Source organism: Malaclemys terrapin, chromosome 10 (assembly GCF_027887155.1).
Source record: "Malaclemys terrapin pileata isolate rMalTer1 chromosome 10, rMalTer1.hap1, whole genome shotgun sequence".
Classification (NCBI taxonomy): Eukaryota; Metazoa; Chordata; order Testudines; family Emydidae; genus Malaclemys; species Malaclemys terrapin.
Window position 1 is genome coordinate 35,830,202 of NC_071514.1, and position 17,243 is coordinate 35,847,444.

Consider the following 17,243-nt stretch of genomic DNA (forward strand, 5'->3'; position numbering starts at 1 on the left):
CTATGTTGGTGGGAAAATATCTCCCGCCAGCATAGCACTGTGCACACAAGCGCTTGTGCCAGCAAAACTGTCACTCACGGGTGTGTTTTTTCACACCCCTGAGTGACAAAAGTTTTGCTGACATAAGTGCTAGTGTAGACATGGCCTTAAGTTAATAGGTAGCCACAAAAACACTACTGTCAATATGCTTGTTGGAAGTTTCAGTGGAGAGCTCAAGGACTGACAAGGGATAGAGACTAAATTACACTCTCACTCCTTACATGTGTGTCTTACAGGCCAAGTGCCCCTCCCCATACTGTGAGTAGAAGACTTCAGTCTCCAGGGCTGCCAATCTGGTATCTTTTTTTAGTATATGGAAGCTGTTGTCCATTTCCCACTCCAGTAATACATGAATCTCAACCTGGAAGAGCCACTTTTCTATATAGCTGACCACTAATCCAGTGTTCATACTAAATTAATAGAGACCATTGCTTTGATAGCCTGACAATCATGCTGAATCATGGCTTTTCAACAGAGGACTCAGTGGAATGTACACTATAGAATGAACTGAGTCCTGCCTTACATGGAATGAACTAGGACTACCACATGTATAATCTGACAGCAAGATGGATTTGAGTCAGCATCTCGGAGAGGAAAGCCAGAACCAAATTCAATTAGCTAACGTGCCATTACACGCAAGTTTTTAAGAGCTAAGTTACTAATTTCCCTTCAGTTATAAAAGTGTAGTGACAGGTGCATTGCAGTGTGCCCACTGTAAGACTATCCTTTCGGCCATGCAAAGTCTTTTCAGATCTTTTAGTTAAGAGGCACAATGCTGGAAATGTGAAATGCATTAACCTATCACTTCACTAATTTCCTTTTCCCTCTCACTGTGTGTAATTAGAATTATATTGGTCACCACCATACGTCTCCATGTTTTGAAAGAGTTGCAACCCAATGCATTCCTTCCTCAGAATTGTGGTGGCTTAGGTGTAGGGGTTGTAATGCAGAAGAAGGAGTGAAGAAATCCTCAGCCCCCAAATGAGGATTCAGAGGACCCTTTCTGTCCCTGCCAGGAGGGAGATTTCTTTCTTGCATCACAGGAGGCATGTGTCTGTCAAACACAGGGAAATATACTGGATCTGTCATTGAGATTGCTACTCCCTAGCTCTCTGCCTTTCGGTCATTGTCACTTTTATTGTATACAGTGCCGCCCAGCATAGGATGTAACGTATTCAAAAATAATAGCAATAATGGGTCAAATCCTGCCCCCTTCCCTGCAGTTCTAGAGGGCCTTGCCTGCAGCAGAACTGCTGTGGTTCAGTTATTTGAGGGAGGAGGTCCTTGGGTGTAGAGGGGAGAATCTCCTCCATGGAATTCATCAGTGTAAAGTCCAGATATTAGAATTGTGTGTCAATAACAGGAATCACCCTGAATGATGGTTGAAATGATTATACAGTGAAACCTGTATTGGAGGTCACACTTATTAGACAATTTCTTCTCTTAAGAAACTGCCCCAAAGTGTATCTCCAAACCGAATTAATATAATTTCCCCCCACCTTTCTTAGAAGACCATCAACATCCAAGCAACCAAACAACAGCTTGGTTCTATTCCCCTACTTTTCTGGGGAATAATGATTTCCAGGTAGGGTTTACTTGTGTCACATCATTTTATGTTGTTTTTCCCATAGTTTGAAATTAGGCAGTTGAGAGCCCACCTAGCTCAGCAAGATCTGGACCTAGCTGCTGAGAGGGAGGCTGCGCTGCAAGTACCCCACATGCTGAGTAAACAGAGCAGCAATAGATATAAGGTAGTGGCAACTGGAGACTCAGATGATGAGGCCACTGAGAATATCACCGAGTTACGACCACCACGAGGTGAGTGCTATGTATAATGCCAATTGCTTCTGCTGTTCCCTTACATGGAATTGTTGAATTCACTGATTATTCTCATTTTACAAGTGAATTGATTACATTCCCTGGAGACTGCACTTCCCCATTTGCAAGGAAGCCAGGTCTGTTTCAAAGTGGCAGATGTTCTATTTGTGAACAAATTCCAGCCAGAGCCAATAAACTGACCCTGGAAGAAGATGACTATGATGCTCTCCTTCTTGGTTCTGATGCTTATATCCGACAAGCACTAAAGTGCAGCAGCCAAGTCAGAATTGGCAAAGAATTTTTCGCTCAGTGATAAAAGCATGGAAATCAGGAGGAACATTGGAAAACATTATCAGCCTTGGGGCCACCCACATTTCTGTGATTTGAAGCAGGCACAGGGCAGTTTTGAACTGATGTCGCATCTCACATCTGCTTGTCTGTCTGTGGAGCAACCTGGTCTCAAAGTATTTTTATTAATAGTCAAATAGTAATATTTACAGTGAAACACTCTTCATACGGATTTTTATAGTAACAAATTAAATATGTTGGGCCAGATTTGTCCCTGATGTTGTCAGCACCATTACATCAGGGATTTATTTGATCTATTGTGCTAATGAGCCCAGTTTTTAAACATGGTCACCTAGGTTGAAGACCCTATTTCTCCAAATTACCAGACATATATAAACATACACACATCCCTAATATGAATGTGTCTGATTTTAGTACACAAATGCAGAATTATGCACCCTCACTTTGGTACCTAATTTTAAACATAGGCATCCATAGAAACCCTGCATCTTCTGTAGTATTCTGGGAGCTGTATAATATTCTGTGAACATTAACACTGGGTTATCAAACAGTAAAAACAAAGACGTATTCAGTGTGGGGAAGTGGTGAATAGCTACACACCTAAACTAAATCAGGAGATCTATCTAGCCTTCGCTGTTGTACAGGCTGTAGATATTACCTTTTTCCTGGTGTGAGCATGAATTTGGGAGACTAGCACTCTGACCTTCACATTAGTATGACCCATAACCGTGCACTGTATATTGCTAATGAAGGAGCGTAATGCCATGTGTCAACTTGCTGAAATGGAATAAGTAATATGTTCACCAAAAGTGAGGTGCCTTTTCATGACATGAGCTGTGAATGTACAATTCACAATCAGGGCCGGCTCCAACATTTCTGCCGCCTCAAGCAAAAAAAAAAAAAAAGCCGCGATCGGCGGCAGCAGTTCAGCGGCAGGTCCTTCGCTCATAGAGGGAGTGAGGGACCTGCCGCCCCCGAATTGCCGCAGGTGCTGCCCCTCTCTGGCCGCCCCAAGCACCTGCTTGTTAAGCTGGTGCCTGGAGCCGGCCCTGTTCACAATGCACAGTTCTTGTTATGGAAACAGGATCTTGTTCACATGGCACTCTCACCATACATTCAAAGGCATAGAATGTGGCATTGTGATTGTTGGACGTGCATCAGGTGTTAAAGGTATCTCTAGCTCTTTTATCCCATTGTTTGTTACAACTGTTGTATGGCCCTGGTTATAAAAAGAGATCTGTACCAATTTTTGGAAGTCAGTATATTGCTAAAGAGTGTTGGTTTTCATGAAGCAAGAGTATGACTATAAAGAGATGAATATATTTAGTTGACTTTGTCACTAGGAGAACATTTATTGGAGTTCATGTATTGCAGTAACGGCTCATACAGTGCATGACATGACTAAGCCTACTGCTGTTACTATCATGTCACCACAATGCTTGTTTTGTGACTGTCTTGCTGACAAGGTGGCAGTGAGGCACTTTAATCTTTGGGACACACCAGTCGCCATGCTTATCCAGCATGTCGTCCTATTGCCCAGTAGGGATGTGCAAGTGGCCAGACACTTAAAGTGAAGCTCACTTCGTGATTATAGACTTCATAGTCAAAAGGTAGCTCAAAACGCTATAGGTGACTTGGGTGCAACGCTGTGCTTGGATGAAAGCAGCTATGAAAACTGAGGATGCAAGAACTGGAGCAATATATGCTGTGGGAAAAGTTCTGTTTTTCTTTTACATGTCTAAGCTGCAAAGCTATGGGATATGAAGTACTGGTGGTACAGTGGGCCTGTGACCTATTCTGTTGGCTTAGAGGAAGACAGGTCAACGGGACTGTGGAGTACTAGCAGATATATTAGCCGAGGTCCCCTTCTAGCATTCCAGGACTGGAATCTTACCTAGCTGGTACTTATCTGTACAGTATAGGGCAGGGTTTTACTCTCCATCTGGACCTAATAGAAGCATCTGTTCCATAACATTTCTACCACATGAGGATATAACCCACATAATGATGTTAAAGCTGATGAAACAAACTTTTGTACTGGATTTTTTTTTTTCAAAATTTCAAAAGATTTGGGAGAATAGAATCATAGAATCATAAATTGTAGGACTGGAATGGACCTCAAGAGGTCTTCCAGTCAAGTCCCCTGCACTCAAGGCAGGACTAACTATTATGTAGACCATCCCTAGCAGGTGTTTGTCTAACCTACTCCTAAAAATCTCCAATGACAGAGATGCAACAACCTCCATAGGTTTATTCCAATTTATTCCAGTGCTTAACTACCCTGACAGGAAGTTTTTCCTACTGTCCAGCCTAAACCACCCTTCCTGCAATTTAAGCCCATTGCTTCTTGTCCTATCCTGAGAGGTTAAAGAGGACACTTTTTCTCTCTCCTCCTTGTAACAACCTTTTATGTATTTGAAAACTGTTATCATGTCTCCTCTCTGTCTTCTTTTCTCCAGACTAAACAAACCCAATTTTTTCAATCTTCCGTCGTAGGTCATGTTTTTTAGACCTTTAATAATTTTTGTTGCTCTTCTCAGGATTCTCTCCAATTCATCCGCATCTTTCCCGAAATGTGGCACCCAGAACTGAACACAATACTCCATTTGAAGTAAATCAGTTCGGAGTATAGTAGAACACTCATGCTAATACATCCCAGAACGATGTTTGCTTTTTTTGCAACAATGTTACACTGTTGACTCATATTTAGCTTGAGATCCAGTATGACCCCCAGATCCCTTTCCGCAGTTCTCCTTCCTAGGCAGTCATTTCCCATTTTGTGTGTGTGCAACTGATTGTTCCTTCCTAAGTGGAGTACTTTGCATTTGTCCTATTGAATTTCAGCCTATTTACTTCAGACCATTTCTCCAGTTTGTCCAGATCATTTTGAATTTTAATCCTGTCCTCCAAAGCACTTGCAACCCCTTCCAGCTTGGTATCGTCCGCAAACTTTATAAGTGTACTCTCTATGCCATTATCTAAATCATTGATGAAGATATTGAACAGAACCTGACCCCGAACTGATCCCTGCGGAACCTCACTTGATATGCCTTCCAGCATGACTGTGAACCACTGATAACTACTCTCTGGGAATAGTTTCCAAGCAGTTATGCACCCACCTTATAGTAGCTCCATCTAGGTTGCATTTTCCTAGTTCATTTATTACAAGGTTATGCGAGACAGTATCAAAAGCCTTACTAAAGTTAACATATACCACATCTACTGCTTCCTCCTCCCCTCCATCCACAAGGCTTATTACCCTATGAAAGAAAGCTATTGGGTTTATCTGACATGATTTGTTCTTGACAAATCCATGCTGACTGTTACTTATCACCTTATTATCTTCTGTGTGTTTAATTTCTTAATTATTTGCTCCATTATCTTTCCAGGTACTGAAGTTAAGCTGACTAGTCTGTAATTCACGAGCTTGTCCTTATTCCCCTTTTCATAGATTGGCACTATATTTGCCCTTTTCCAGTCCTCTAGAATCTCTCCCATCTTCCATGACTTTTTGAAGATAATCGCTAATGGCTCAGATATCTGTCAGCTCCTTGAGTATTCTGGGATGTATTTCATCAGGCCCTGGTGACTTGAAGTCATCTAATTTGTCTAAGTAATTTTTAACTTGTTCTTTCTCTATTTTAGCCTCTGATCCTACCTCATTTTCACTGGCATTCATTAAGTTAGAAGTCCAATCGCTACTAAACATTTTGGTGAAAACTGAAACAAAAATGTCATTTAACATTTCTGCCATTTCCACATTTTCTGTTATTGTTTTCCTCCCTCATTGAGTAATGGGCCTACGCTGGCTTTGGTCTTCCTCTTGCTTCTAATGTATTTGTAGAATGTTTTCTTTTTACCCTTTATATCTCTATCTAGTTTAATCTCGTTTTGTGCATTGGCCTTTCTAATTTTGTACCTACATACTTGTGTTGTTTGTTTATATTCATCCTTTGTAATTTGACCTAGTTTCCACTTTTTGTGGGACTTTTTTTTGAGTTTCAGATCATTGAAGATCTCCTGGTTAAGCAGGGTAGTCTCTTACCATACTTCCAATCTTTCTTACACAGTGAGACCATTTGCTCTTGTGCCCTTAATAATGTTTCTTTGAAAAACTGCCAACTCTCTTGAACTGTTTTTCCCCTTAGATTTGCTTCCCATGGAATCTTTCCTACCAGCTCCCGAGTTTGCTATAGTCTACCTTCTTGAAATCTATTAACTTTATTGTGAATATATGGACATCAATTGCTTATACCAGTTCAAATCTCTTTTCTTCTTTCTCCATGTGCTTTTTAGACCCCCTCTGGCATTTTGCCTGATAATTTTAGTGGGATGGTCACTAACTCTAGAAGGGAGAATTGCAATACTAATCCATTTCAATTAGAAACCTTCTTTCAGTCAAATTACACAGAATTCAGTATGCATAGGGTTTTAACTTAAAGGCCCAAAAGAGCTCCCAAAACTTGTCAAATAATTCTCTGTTCTTTGCTAAATATTAAATTAGTAACAATGAAACAAGTTAAATATTTTGGCGTTTTGGTTTTTGTTCTTTCTTTTTACTAATTTGCAATTATAATAATAATTTATCCATATGTCACCCACCCAAATCAGTGGGTGGGAGAAATTGATGGGGATAGCGAAGGGAGGGAAACATTAGGTAGCTCCTTCCCCTCGGAGTCTCTGGCACCCATTGGCCAGCGGAACGGAGAGGGGTGCTGATTGGCCAGCATTCCCCAGCTCCCAGGATTTAACCCAGCACAGGGACCACGTGGAGCCTCTTTCAGCTCCGTTCCAGCAGCCCACCCTATCCACCAGAACTAGGAACGGGAACCCAGCCTGACAGATGCTATGGGTCTAGCTGTTGCCTGTTTATGAGGTCAGGAAGGATTTTTTTCTCCCATGGGCCAGTTGTGGAGGACCATGGAGTTTTTTGCCTTCCTCACAGCACCTTCGAGCCACAGTGGGTTAAGTATGAATGAGCATAGTACCTAACTGTTGGTGTTTATGCGTCGCAACTTGCGGCCATTTTCCAGTACGGTTAAGAGAATAAAATGAATGGTTACCAGACATAGGAGAGCTGGGATTTTGGTGATGGGCCTTGGGCTCATGTGATAGGGTCAGACCTTGTAGCCCTTCCAGGCTGAGGTTCCCACCCTGCTGCACCTCCTGTCCCCCTCATGAGAGGAAGGGTGCTGGAGTCAGAGAATGCTGAGTCCTTGAGGGTAGGCTGAGGAGAGTCTACCCCACATTATGGGTTATATGGTAATCAGTCCTGTAACCCCTGCACTGGAACTAATTAAATGCCTGATATAGGAGAATATGGGTGATGGGCAGGTAGCACCCCTCTCTTATGTTAAAGTTTAATAAAAAGTTGTGGACTGCCACTTAATTCCATGCCTGGATCTGTCCTCATTTTGCTGCTGTATCTACATCAATAACTATTTGAGCTTTCAAATTGTATTTAGAAAAAACAGAAAGTGGATTGTTTGTATGCTGCCCCATAAATGCATTTCCTCCTTTTTGTCCGATTTCAGAGGTTTCCCCAGGAGGATACTTTATAATTTATGCATATGTTCCTTGAGGGTTACATTTGGAACTGAAAAAAGTTGTGCATGGTATAAATACAATTGCTTAAATTATAGTGACTTCAAATAGATTGCAATGTGTCTTATAGATATTAATGCTTGTTACTGAAACCTTAAAAACATACATTTAGCAAATAATAAAAAATGATTGCTACTTTACGTTTTCTATTCCTGAATATCATACTGTTATGTTAGAATTAAGAGGTCTTGTTGGAAATCTACAGTTAATCTCTGATGTCAAGGGAATCAACTGAAAATGTAAAGGAAAGATTTTCATTATGAATCCTATATTGTGTACAAAAAACGATGTTAAAATAAGATTTCAAGTATTTGACTTTGTAACCTAAAGTTGGAAACACCATTTTTGAGGTTGCCCAGTGCACTGAATGAAGCGGGGGTCCTATGGAAAAATAGTGTGTGATTATGTAATTAAAAACTGTGTCATAAGCTTATGCACAAGGGGGCCAAATTAAGGTTGCACACGTAACGGTAAATCTGACATTTACTACCTTTCAAGTGCTAAACTTTGCAAGCTTAAATAACATTATTTTAATGTCGTTTTTATAGATTTAATTTTCTACATTATTTTTTTAAAAGAAAGAGGTTAAACCAAATCCTGTTATGCACAAATGTAACAACTCTCCTCCAATCATGCATCATCAACAAGATTTGAATCCTGAACCTTCAGTTTTGCTGCACAAATTACGTATTAGCTGGCAGCTGGAGAAGGCTGTTATTCCGGAGAGGATGGGTAGGCCACTGGGACCATGTGCCCATCCAGGTGTGTCTGTAGAGAACCCAGCCCAATCCTGTTCCCCTTCCCCCCAACTGCTCCAATATCTCTCAGGCATTCCCAGTATAATCTGTGCTGCTAGTGTTGTTGCTTTGTCAGTTATTGTTTTGGCATGCTGCCAAAATTTTCCTGAGCAGTACAATAGCAATTTCTATAGAATAGATCTCAGCAAAATCTGAATGTAATTTCTTGGGACAAAGAAAGCACATTTCAATAGCCCAAAGTGCTACTGCAGCTGGGACATTCTATCCATCTACCAGGGGCAGGGAAATCCAGTTAGTCCCAGATCCCTTGTTTTTCCCACACATACCAGTAAGCCTGCCTACATACTAGGGCAGATGATGAACACATACTCTGCATTCTTGCCCCATCTCACACCCGAAAACTGCACTGATTCTGCTGAATGCAGGGCCTTCTACAGCCCTTACTTTGTCCGGCAGAAAGCCCACAGTTTTTTTCTATACATGATTGTGCTACTTTGGCCCAAGGATTGTATGTTGCAAACTGCCCTGCGATTCAACCAGTCTTAGGAATCATTTTATCTACATCTTCTCCCAACTATGCCCCTCTTTATTAAATTCTCTATCTTGTCAGAACTACTTCTGATCGGACTAATATATTTGAGTGGTTCATATCATGGCTTCTAGGAACTATGAAGAATACATGGGAATGCCTATAGCAGCTGAGGTAGGGAATGGCATGAATAATTCACAACTCTGACAAACCTATTTTTGTGGACCTCTCAAGAACTTTCCAGGTTTGGAGGGCCCTGAATTCTGTCGAACCAATGGGCTTTAGCTGGCTAAAGAACTGAGTGCATGGGAGAATGGGGTATTCCTGCCAAAGCTAATCTTATTTCCCTTGTTCATAAGGAACAATGGAAACATTCAGTATCAACTACTTTACCATGCGGTGTTACAGAATAAAAAAGCATTCAGACTTCTGCTCATTTCCCTGCATGTGAGTTTTATGGGACAGTGCATAAGTTAAAGCTCCTCGGGGGCAGCTCTAGCTTGCACTGTGGTATTTACACTGGATTTTGTGTAACCATTTTCAGCGGCATTCAATAAAATAAGTCAGGTAACCCTGCATCACATGTTACACACAGCACCTCAGAGACACAGACTTCCTCAAAGACATACAGTGCATACATATACCAGGAGAATACTGTCTGCACTGGCAACTCGGGTTGCTTTCAGTGTACATTTTCAAACTGGTTTTATTATTGCACAACTGTTTCTTGCCTTCCTTTGTTTCTAAAGTGAAGTAATTGCTGGTGGCATTGAGGAGAGTGAAGTGCTCTGTCCATATCATACGATGAAAGTGTTCCAAAATGGCCCTGTCAACATGCCTCATGCTTGTCACCTCTGTGAGGTGACAGCCTTGTTCGGCCTTCATAGCAGAATAATTCTTATGCTAAGCCTGTGAATAACAAATTGGCATGTTTTAGTCTCTGCAAGGTACGCCACTTCCGAGAAGTCTACTGTGGGTAGGAATAGCTGTGTGGAAAGTGTACTAATGTTGAATATCTTTCTGGGCCAGTTTGGCCAAGAGATTCAGCAAACATTTCCTCTTAAACTTGTCCTGAGTGTAGACTTTATGTGCTGGAAAGATTTTTACTAGATCTCTAAAGCAGACAAATATGGAGGCTAAAAAATTGACCTTAACACACAATCAATAGGATTCCCTTATCAATGACAATGGAGGGTGAATATCAACAGATGAGTGCATACTAATAATATGAGCACCAGGGTAAGGAGCTAGGAATTCCAGAGTTCAGCTCTGACATTACCAGTCTCTGTGAATAACGCATTTTCTCCTAATGTAAAATTCGGATAATAATACTTACCTATTTTACAGGAATGTTGTGAGAATTAACAGGTTGGTTTCTAAAGAGTTGAGGAAGAAAACTGCTACATATAAATGCTAAGTGGTGCTGGTAAGTCATTTTTAGGAATCACGTGGACATTCTTTGCGTAATAGTGAAAGAAATATTCTAGATGTTATCCTCTCTCCTCTCTTCCTCCCAGAAAAAGAGCAGTGATGCAATAGCAAAACTTATTCTCACTGTTCATCTCTAGATTACAAAGGAAGTTTTTCTTGTCAAGTTCTTGACTCACACAATATGTAACTGATCATGGTCAGAATAACATCTATTTCTTTTCTGTTTAGATTTGCTCCAGCACAAATCATTTTTAAAGCTTGAGATACAAAGTTCCATATTTCAAGGAATGTCAAGTTCACAGTGCCCCATATAGTCATTAATACTTCCTTCCAAAATTTATTATTCTTTAATCTGTCCAATAATATGTGAATTACAGTCCCTGGTGGAAATTCCATATTTTTCTGCATATATCATTTCAGTCTTTGAAATTCTACAATACTGACATAGTTTTTAAATTAATACACAGCCCTAGGCCAGAAGAAGAGAATCCCAACTCTGTTACTTTGCATTGCAGAAGGGTTATTTTAGATATTCTGAGACAAATTTCCATTTTTATGAGGTTGGCAATGAAGTTTTACCTTTGGGGAAAAGGTAATACTGCTGCAATTTATGAGCATGTTTAGTGAAAACGAACGCTTGCTGTACCCATTCATATCCACATTTATGTACGTCTTTATCAAAACAAGTAAAGAAAATGGCATTTAGTGGATCTGAAAAATTCCAGTGCTTTCCAGGGGCTCCATTAGGATTATTCTCAAGCAGGCAGAAAAGTTAAAGTATTACAGTGGAAATGGATTTCACTAAGTGTTGCTGATAATGGTAATTCAGTTATATGAATCAAATCTGGTTTTCAAATAGCCAGTTCCCGTTGGTGCTTGTATGTTTGTTTGTCCCCATCCATGCTACTTGATGGGAGCTTTCTTTGCAAGGGATAATAGGAAATTACTTAAATGTTTTTTTTAAAAGCCAGGAAAGACATATACACCTTTTGAGCTGACTGTTAGACCTAATAATATCTTGATTGCACTGCACTGACACACTAAAATGCCTGGGTAGACCTCGCTCTGTCCATGGAAGACTGAGAATTTGGCTTTTCTGTATGTGTCTGATTTAGAACACACAGTGTTTCATGGATCCACATGCAGTGACCTCTCACAAGAGTGGATAGGGGTCATCCAAATCAGTCCTTAAAACAGAACCTCCATGCATATAGTATGTAGTTATTGAAATGTGTATTAACAATAGAGAGAGGAAGACACACTTTGCATTTCGAGAACCAGTGAACATTTATCTATCTGTACAAAGTTAAACCTCCTTGCCTCAAGTCTATGGCTGCTTTGCAAGTGTGTAGTAGACAGGTAAAGTTATACTATGAGGGAATTTAAGTTCAAACAAAGATTCTGTAGTCATAGGGTCTTACTTACGGAGCTAATGAGCACCCACAAAGCCAACTGAAATAAAAGGGAACTTCAGCCAAAGAGTAGCCCTGGAGTCCAGTGTAGAAGGAACAGAGGGTGAGATTTTCAGAAGTGACTTAGAAGCACAGCAGGTCCCACTGAAAATCATTTTAAGAATTGAAATCCAGTGGGACTTGTGCTCCTAAGTCACATGGGGTATGTCTACAATGCAAAGAGAAACCTGGGGTGCCGAGTGTCAGAGCCTGGGTCTGTTGATTTGGGCTCATGGGACTTGGGCTGAAAGGCTAAAAATAGCAGTGAAGAAATTCCCAATGAAGACCCTGTTCCCTCCCCAGGTTTCAGAGCTTGGGCTTCAGGTCTACACTGCTGTTTTTTGAGTCTGAAGTGTAGATATACCTTTGGGCACTTTTGAAAACCCCAGCCCTAACGAAAAACCCAGAACTTAGATCAGTGACTGGTGGTGTTGGCATGACACAGCAAACACTGGTTTTCTGAATCAAAGTATATTTTTGATTTTTAAATCCTTAAAATATTCTGTTCACAGATGTCACTGGCCATCTTTACCTCATTTAGAGCAGACTCCGATAACACATTGATTGAATCAACACACAGTTGATTTATCAGCGAAAACTGGGGCCAAAGTCACCCTTAAAGTCATGTGCTGTCATTTTTAGAGTTTTTTCTGCTACAGCAATATGTACTGATAAAGGAAGAGGCAGTGTGTCTCAGGATTTCCCAAACCAACAACCCTTCTATGTCTCAGGTGTATTTTTGATTGTGAATCATACTGATTATCTTGTCTCCTGTGGCTACTAACGTTGACATTTCTGTCAGGATGGATGCAGCAGATCATCCCAAATTCTCCACGCACAGCCAGTCTCTGCAGGGACTGGATATCCGTGTGAAGGGAAAACCTTGTGAACACTGCAGCTGTCACTAATGTGAGAGTCTGCTGTTGCATAGAAAACAGAAGGAAGTCTCCCCTGGAGATTGTCAGCCACCCACCCTTGTCCCATTGACAGGAATGTTCCATGTCACTAGAGTGAAAGAAGGACTTGGTGGAGGCACCAAGGTAAGGACTGTGAATTTCCACTCAGGTCATCTTGTTTAAACCCATTAGGATGAATAGTACAGCACAGAGGAGAGGGCATTGACATGACCCTGTTGATGTTTGGCTGTAGGTGACTTAATAATTAATTGATGACAGCAACATTTGTTTGGAAATGGGGTCAGTTCCAGAGTTTGGGGAAAGGGGAATTCAGATGGTTAAGATCAGAAAGTTCTGAAGTGCCAAAAGTGAATTGTAAATAAAAAGGACAATATCAGATTACTTGCATTTCTAAAGTACCGTCGGCATAGTTTGTAGACACTCTGCATAAGTTTGTTTAGTGCGTGGAAGGTGGAATTTTCTGAAGTGCTCAATGTTGGCCCAAATCTGCTCCCACTGAAGTCAGTGGTAAAACTCCTGTTGTCTTCAATGGGCACAGAATTAGATCAACACTGAGCACTTTTGAAAAATCCCACCTGTAATGCCCCCTAAATGCAAGCCCCTCTTCTGAACAGCTTCTTGTCAGAAGGGTCACATTCCTAGTGGGATCATACTCTTCCCTAAAGGAAACGCATGCATGAAAAGATGGGTGTCGCACCATGTCCTGCAGATTATACAACTGATTCATCCCAGTGGAAAGATGTTTCATAGCCAAGGACCTGCCACAAAGAAAGTTCTGCCCCCAGATATGCATGAAGGATAGCCTGTGCTCTGTCCACTGAAGTCCTTGTTAACCACAGCTGTTCTTCTGAGTCACAGAATGAGAGGCAAACAGAGGTAGGTGGGACCAAAATACTGTTTGTAAGTGAGGACCAGGACCTTAAACTAGAGAGGCAACTATTTTAAAGCGTGAAGCACCAGTGTGTCATGGGAGAATGAAGCATATGAAGCTGCAATGTCTTTGGGGAAACTCACTTTTGTGGGTTGTCAATGCGATCTCAAAAAGCCATGTTATACCAAAAGCTTTATTTTGCATTGTGTATGCACTATGGTACATCTCAGTCTGCTTCCTTACTATATGGATGCATCATACTAACCCTCTTTTCTGTTTGCATGTGAACTCAAGTTGAGGATTACTGGGAGCACTGCTGGCCAAAGACAGAGCAGCACAATGCTTCTCACAGACCTTAACTCTAAAAATACACAGGTGAGCAGGGAAGCCCCTGTGAAAACTGAGGTTTGGTTACATAACCCTGTGATCCACATGAATTAATTGTCACATGACAAGCAGTGTGGCTCTGAATGTGGGCATTCTTATTTAAGGAGTCTTTTCTAAGACAGAAACATTAATGTGTAGCTCCTACCCTTTCTTTATTCTTGTAGCCCTGAGCCGCTATCTTACCATTAGCATCATGGCAAATCCCAAAGGGACATAGATCGAGCACCACACAGATCGATCTTCAGCTAGGTCTTTAAGACAGTCTGGCTGGATGTTCAGTCTGTGTCCATTGTAAGCAATCTTATCACGCTGAACCTTTCAGCACTCGTAAGATTGCTGGCTATGTAGTAGCATTCCTTGGTAAACACGCTTTGTAATTTGTTGTTCTTCCATTCTAATAACGTCTGTACCAAGAAAGCTGCCAAAACTGAACCAGTGCTGATGGAGGCAGTTGCTGGTTTCAGCTACAAATATCCTCATTGGTGATCTTATCCAGCTACTTAATATAGAGGAGCTGATGAAGACGACGAAAGTCAAAAACATCAATCCACCACTCTTCAGCCTTCCTCAGCATCCTCCTTTCGCTGGCACACAATAAAGTTGATATAACTGTGGTTGGGTAGATCCACAGTGTTGTAGCAATCTTGACGTCATAACATCTCCACAGAGGCCACTGAAGAGCCCACATCTTTCAAGCATCCTACACCACTGTCTAGGATGCTTCCCAAGTTTTTGACAGTTGCCACCTTTTCAATGTCCTGTTTGAACAGGTTAATACTGAATGGGTTGTAATCTGGAGCTGCATTCTGCTTGATGGTAAAGGCCATGGAATTAGTTTTATCCACATTAATAACCAGACAAATTCGTGCTGCTTTTCCCCCAACCAGATCAGCCATCAGCTGCAACCATTCACTGAACTGAGCCAACAAGACAACGTCCAAGTTGCCAGACAGCTTTCCATTTTGAACTGCTTATTGCGCACAAAGTCTTTGAGACTGTCATCTGATGAGGAATGGCTTTGTTTGTCATCGGTTCTTTTGCTGCCAGCTCAGTGCTGGGGCCTCAGCCCTTCCAACATCAACCATGGATCAGTGAGCCACTGTCTAGTCTCATATTAAGACAATTAGCTATAATGGAACCTGGAATTTTGAATATGGTTATATTATCCACAGAGACTGCTAATGTAGATAGTAAAAGATAACCAAAATCATGAGGCAGTAATGAAGTTAGGCCATCTCTAATCAGAGCTGATGTACCACTGACAACCCTGTGTTAAAATAATAGGGAGAATTATACTGGAAAAGCACAGAAATCTGCTTTTGGAGCTCCAGTTGAAATATATGCAGTGATGTTTGTTACTGCTTTGAATTTACTTTGAAATCGTTTTTAGTTATCCGGTTTCAAATTTAACAAGTCCCTGTCCTAATGTGACAAGGAACATACTGAACAGTGGCTCAGCAGCCTTTGTTGCTGTACTTGTGTATTCATTTTCCTCTCTTTATCGTGGTTTTCCTTTCCATAGGTTTCTAAATGCTATTGGTACTCAAGGGGAAAGATACCAGTGATGGAGCTGCAAGATCTCATTCTTAAGAAACCGCAGAATAAAGATTGTTTCCTAGTGGTCAGTGTGTCTGTATAGTGAGAGGTAATAATGTTGTATCACTCCACTCTAAAGACTCCTGACCTCACAGAGATTCTGCTGCTGAAGAAAGAATAATTCCACGGTCTAGGAAATTCAACTCCAATAGACAGAAGTCAGCAGAATCATTGGTAATAAAAAGATGAAATAAAATGCTTTAATAATAAAATATTTCCAAGTAACATGAAGAAACTTTTTTTTAGAAAAAAGACTCAAAATCATAAAGATGTACAAATGATATTTATTGCATGTAGAGGTTTTGCAGATTCATACACTGGGATCATTGATGAAACAATTGTTACAGTCACTATGGAGAGATTAGAGGACTAGAAGGGAAATCTGCCTTGATGGACAGAATGGCATTTATGTGTTCCACCAAATTTATGATGTTTTTATAGGTTCAGGAGAGAGAGAGAGAGATTACATTGTCATCTCATGGGTTGGAAGGGACTTTACTCCAAATAGTTTATTATTCCCAGGAAAATTTCAGTTTATGTTCTATATTTTTACAGAAAAAAAAAAGGCAGACTATTTGGAACTGTTCATCAAAAACTTTCCAGTTGCTGTGTGATAGTTCCTGACCAGGAGCCCCACATTTTTCAAAGACAAGATTTTGGATAGCAGGCTAAAATGCTAGCTCCATCCCCCCTGAAGAAAATGGATGGGCCTGACTTTATAATGCACATGGCAGCTCAAGCAGCTGGCCCACAGAAAATGGTTGACTTTAAATTCAGGGAAGAAGATTATTTCAGTTTTCATAAGGCTAGGTCTACACTACCCGCCTGAATCGGCGGGTAGAAATCAACCTCTCGGGGATCGATTTATCGCGTCCCGTTGGGACGCGACAATCGATCCCCGAATCGGCGCTCTTACTCCACCAGTGGAGGTGGGAGTAAGCGCCGCCGACAGAAAGCCGCAGAAGTCGATTTTGCCGCCGTCCTCACAGCGGGGTAAGTCGGCTGCGATACGTCGAATTCAGCTACGCTATTCACGTAGCTGAATTTGCGTATCTTAAATCGACTCCCCCCTGTAGTGTAGATGTACCCTAAGAGATAGGCTATTAACGTCAGTGTCCTGGCTAAACTCCAGTTTGGATAATTACCTTCCTTCCTACTGAAATTCCCACTCTAGTCTTAGTTGGATTCAATACTAGTCTTCACTTCCTGTCCTGTATTGTGCAGTTCTGCTGTGTATTGTTACACAAATGCCTCATTCTATCTAGTGGCCGCATTTCACTGGCAGGTGAAGTGATTCCTTGTATTTATTTTTGTCAGGGTCGGCATTAATTTACACTCCAATTCATTGAGCAGTGTCTTGCCATAGACAGCAGTCTATCCTACCTTCTTCTTTCCAGGGCCTGTCTTTCTCCTGGCTACGCACCACAGTTTCCAATCCACTGAAAAATGTGAAATCATCTTCCCTTCCTGAATGTGCAGATAAATTGGGGTCCTATTGGTAAGAGAGATCCTGATTCCATGGCTTTTATTAAC

General features: G+C 41.1%; 1 protein-coding gene across 6 annotated transcripts in view; it reads left to right on the top strand.

Moving 5' to 3' along the window:
* Window positions 1-17,243, top strand: part of TMEM266 (transmembrane protein 266) — a 120,019-nt gene that overhangs the window by 92,614 nt on the left and 10,162 nt on the right. For all 6 annotated transcript variants that reach the window (XM_054041512.1, XM_054041515.1, XM_054041513.1 and 3 more), the window contains one exon: window positions 1,671-1,857. In XM_054041512.1, the coding sequence (XP_053897487.1) occupies window positions 1,671-1,857 (187 nt within the window). The remainder of the gene's footprint in view (window positions 1-1,670; window positions 1,858-17,243) is intronic.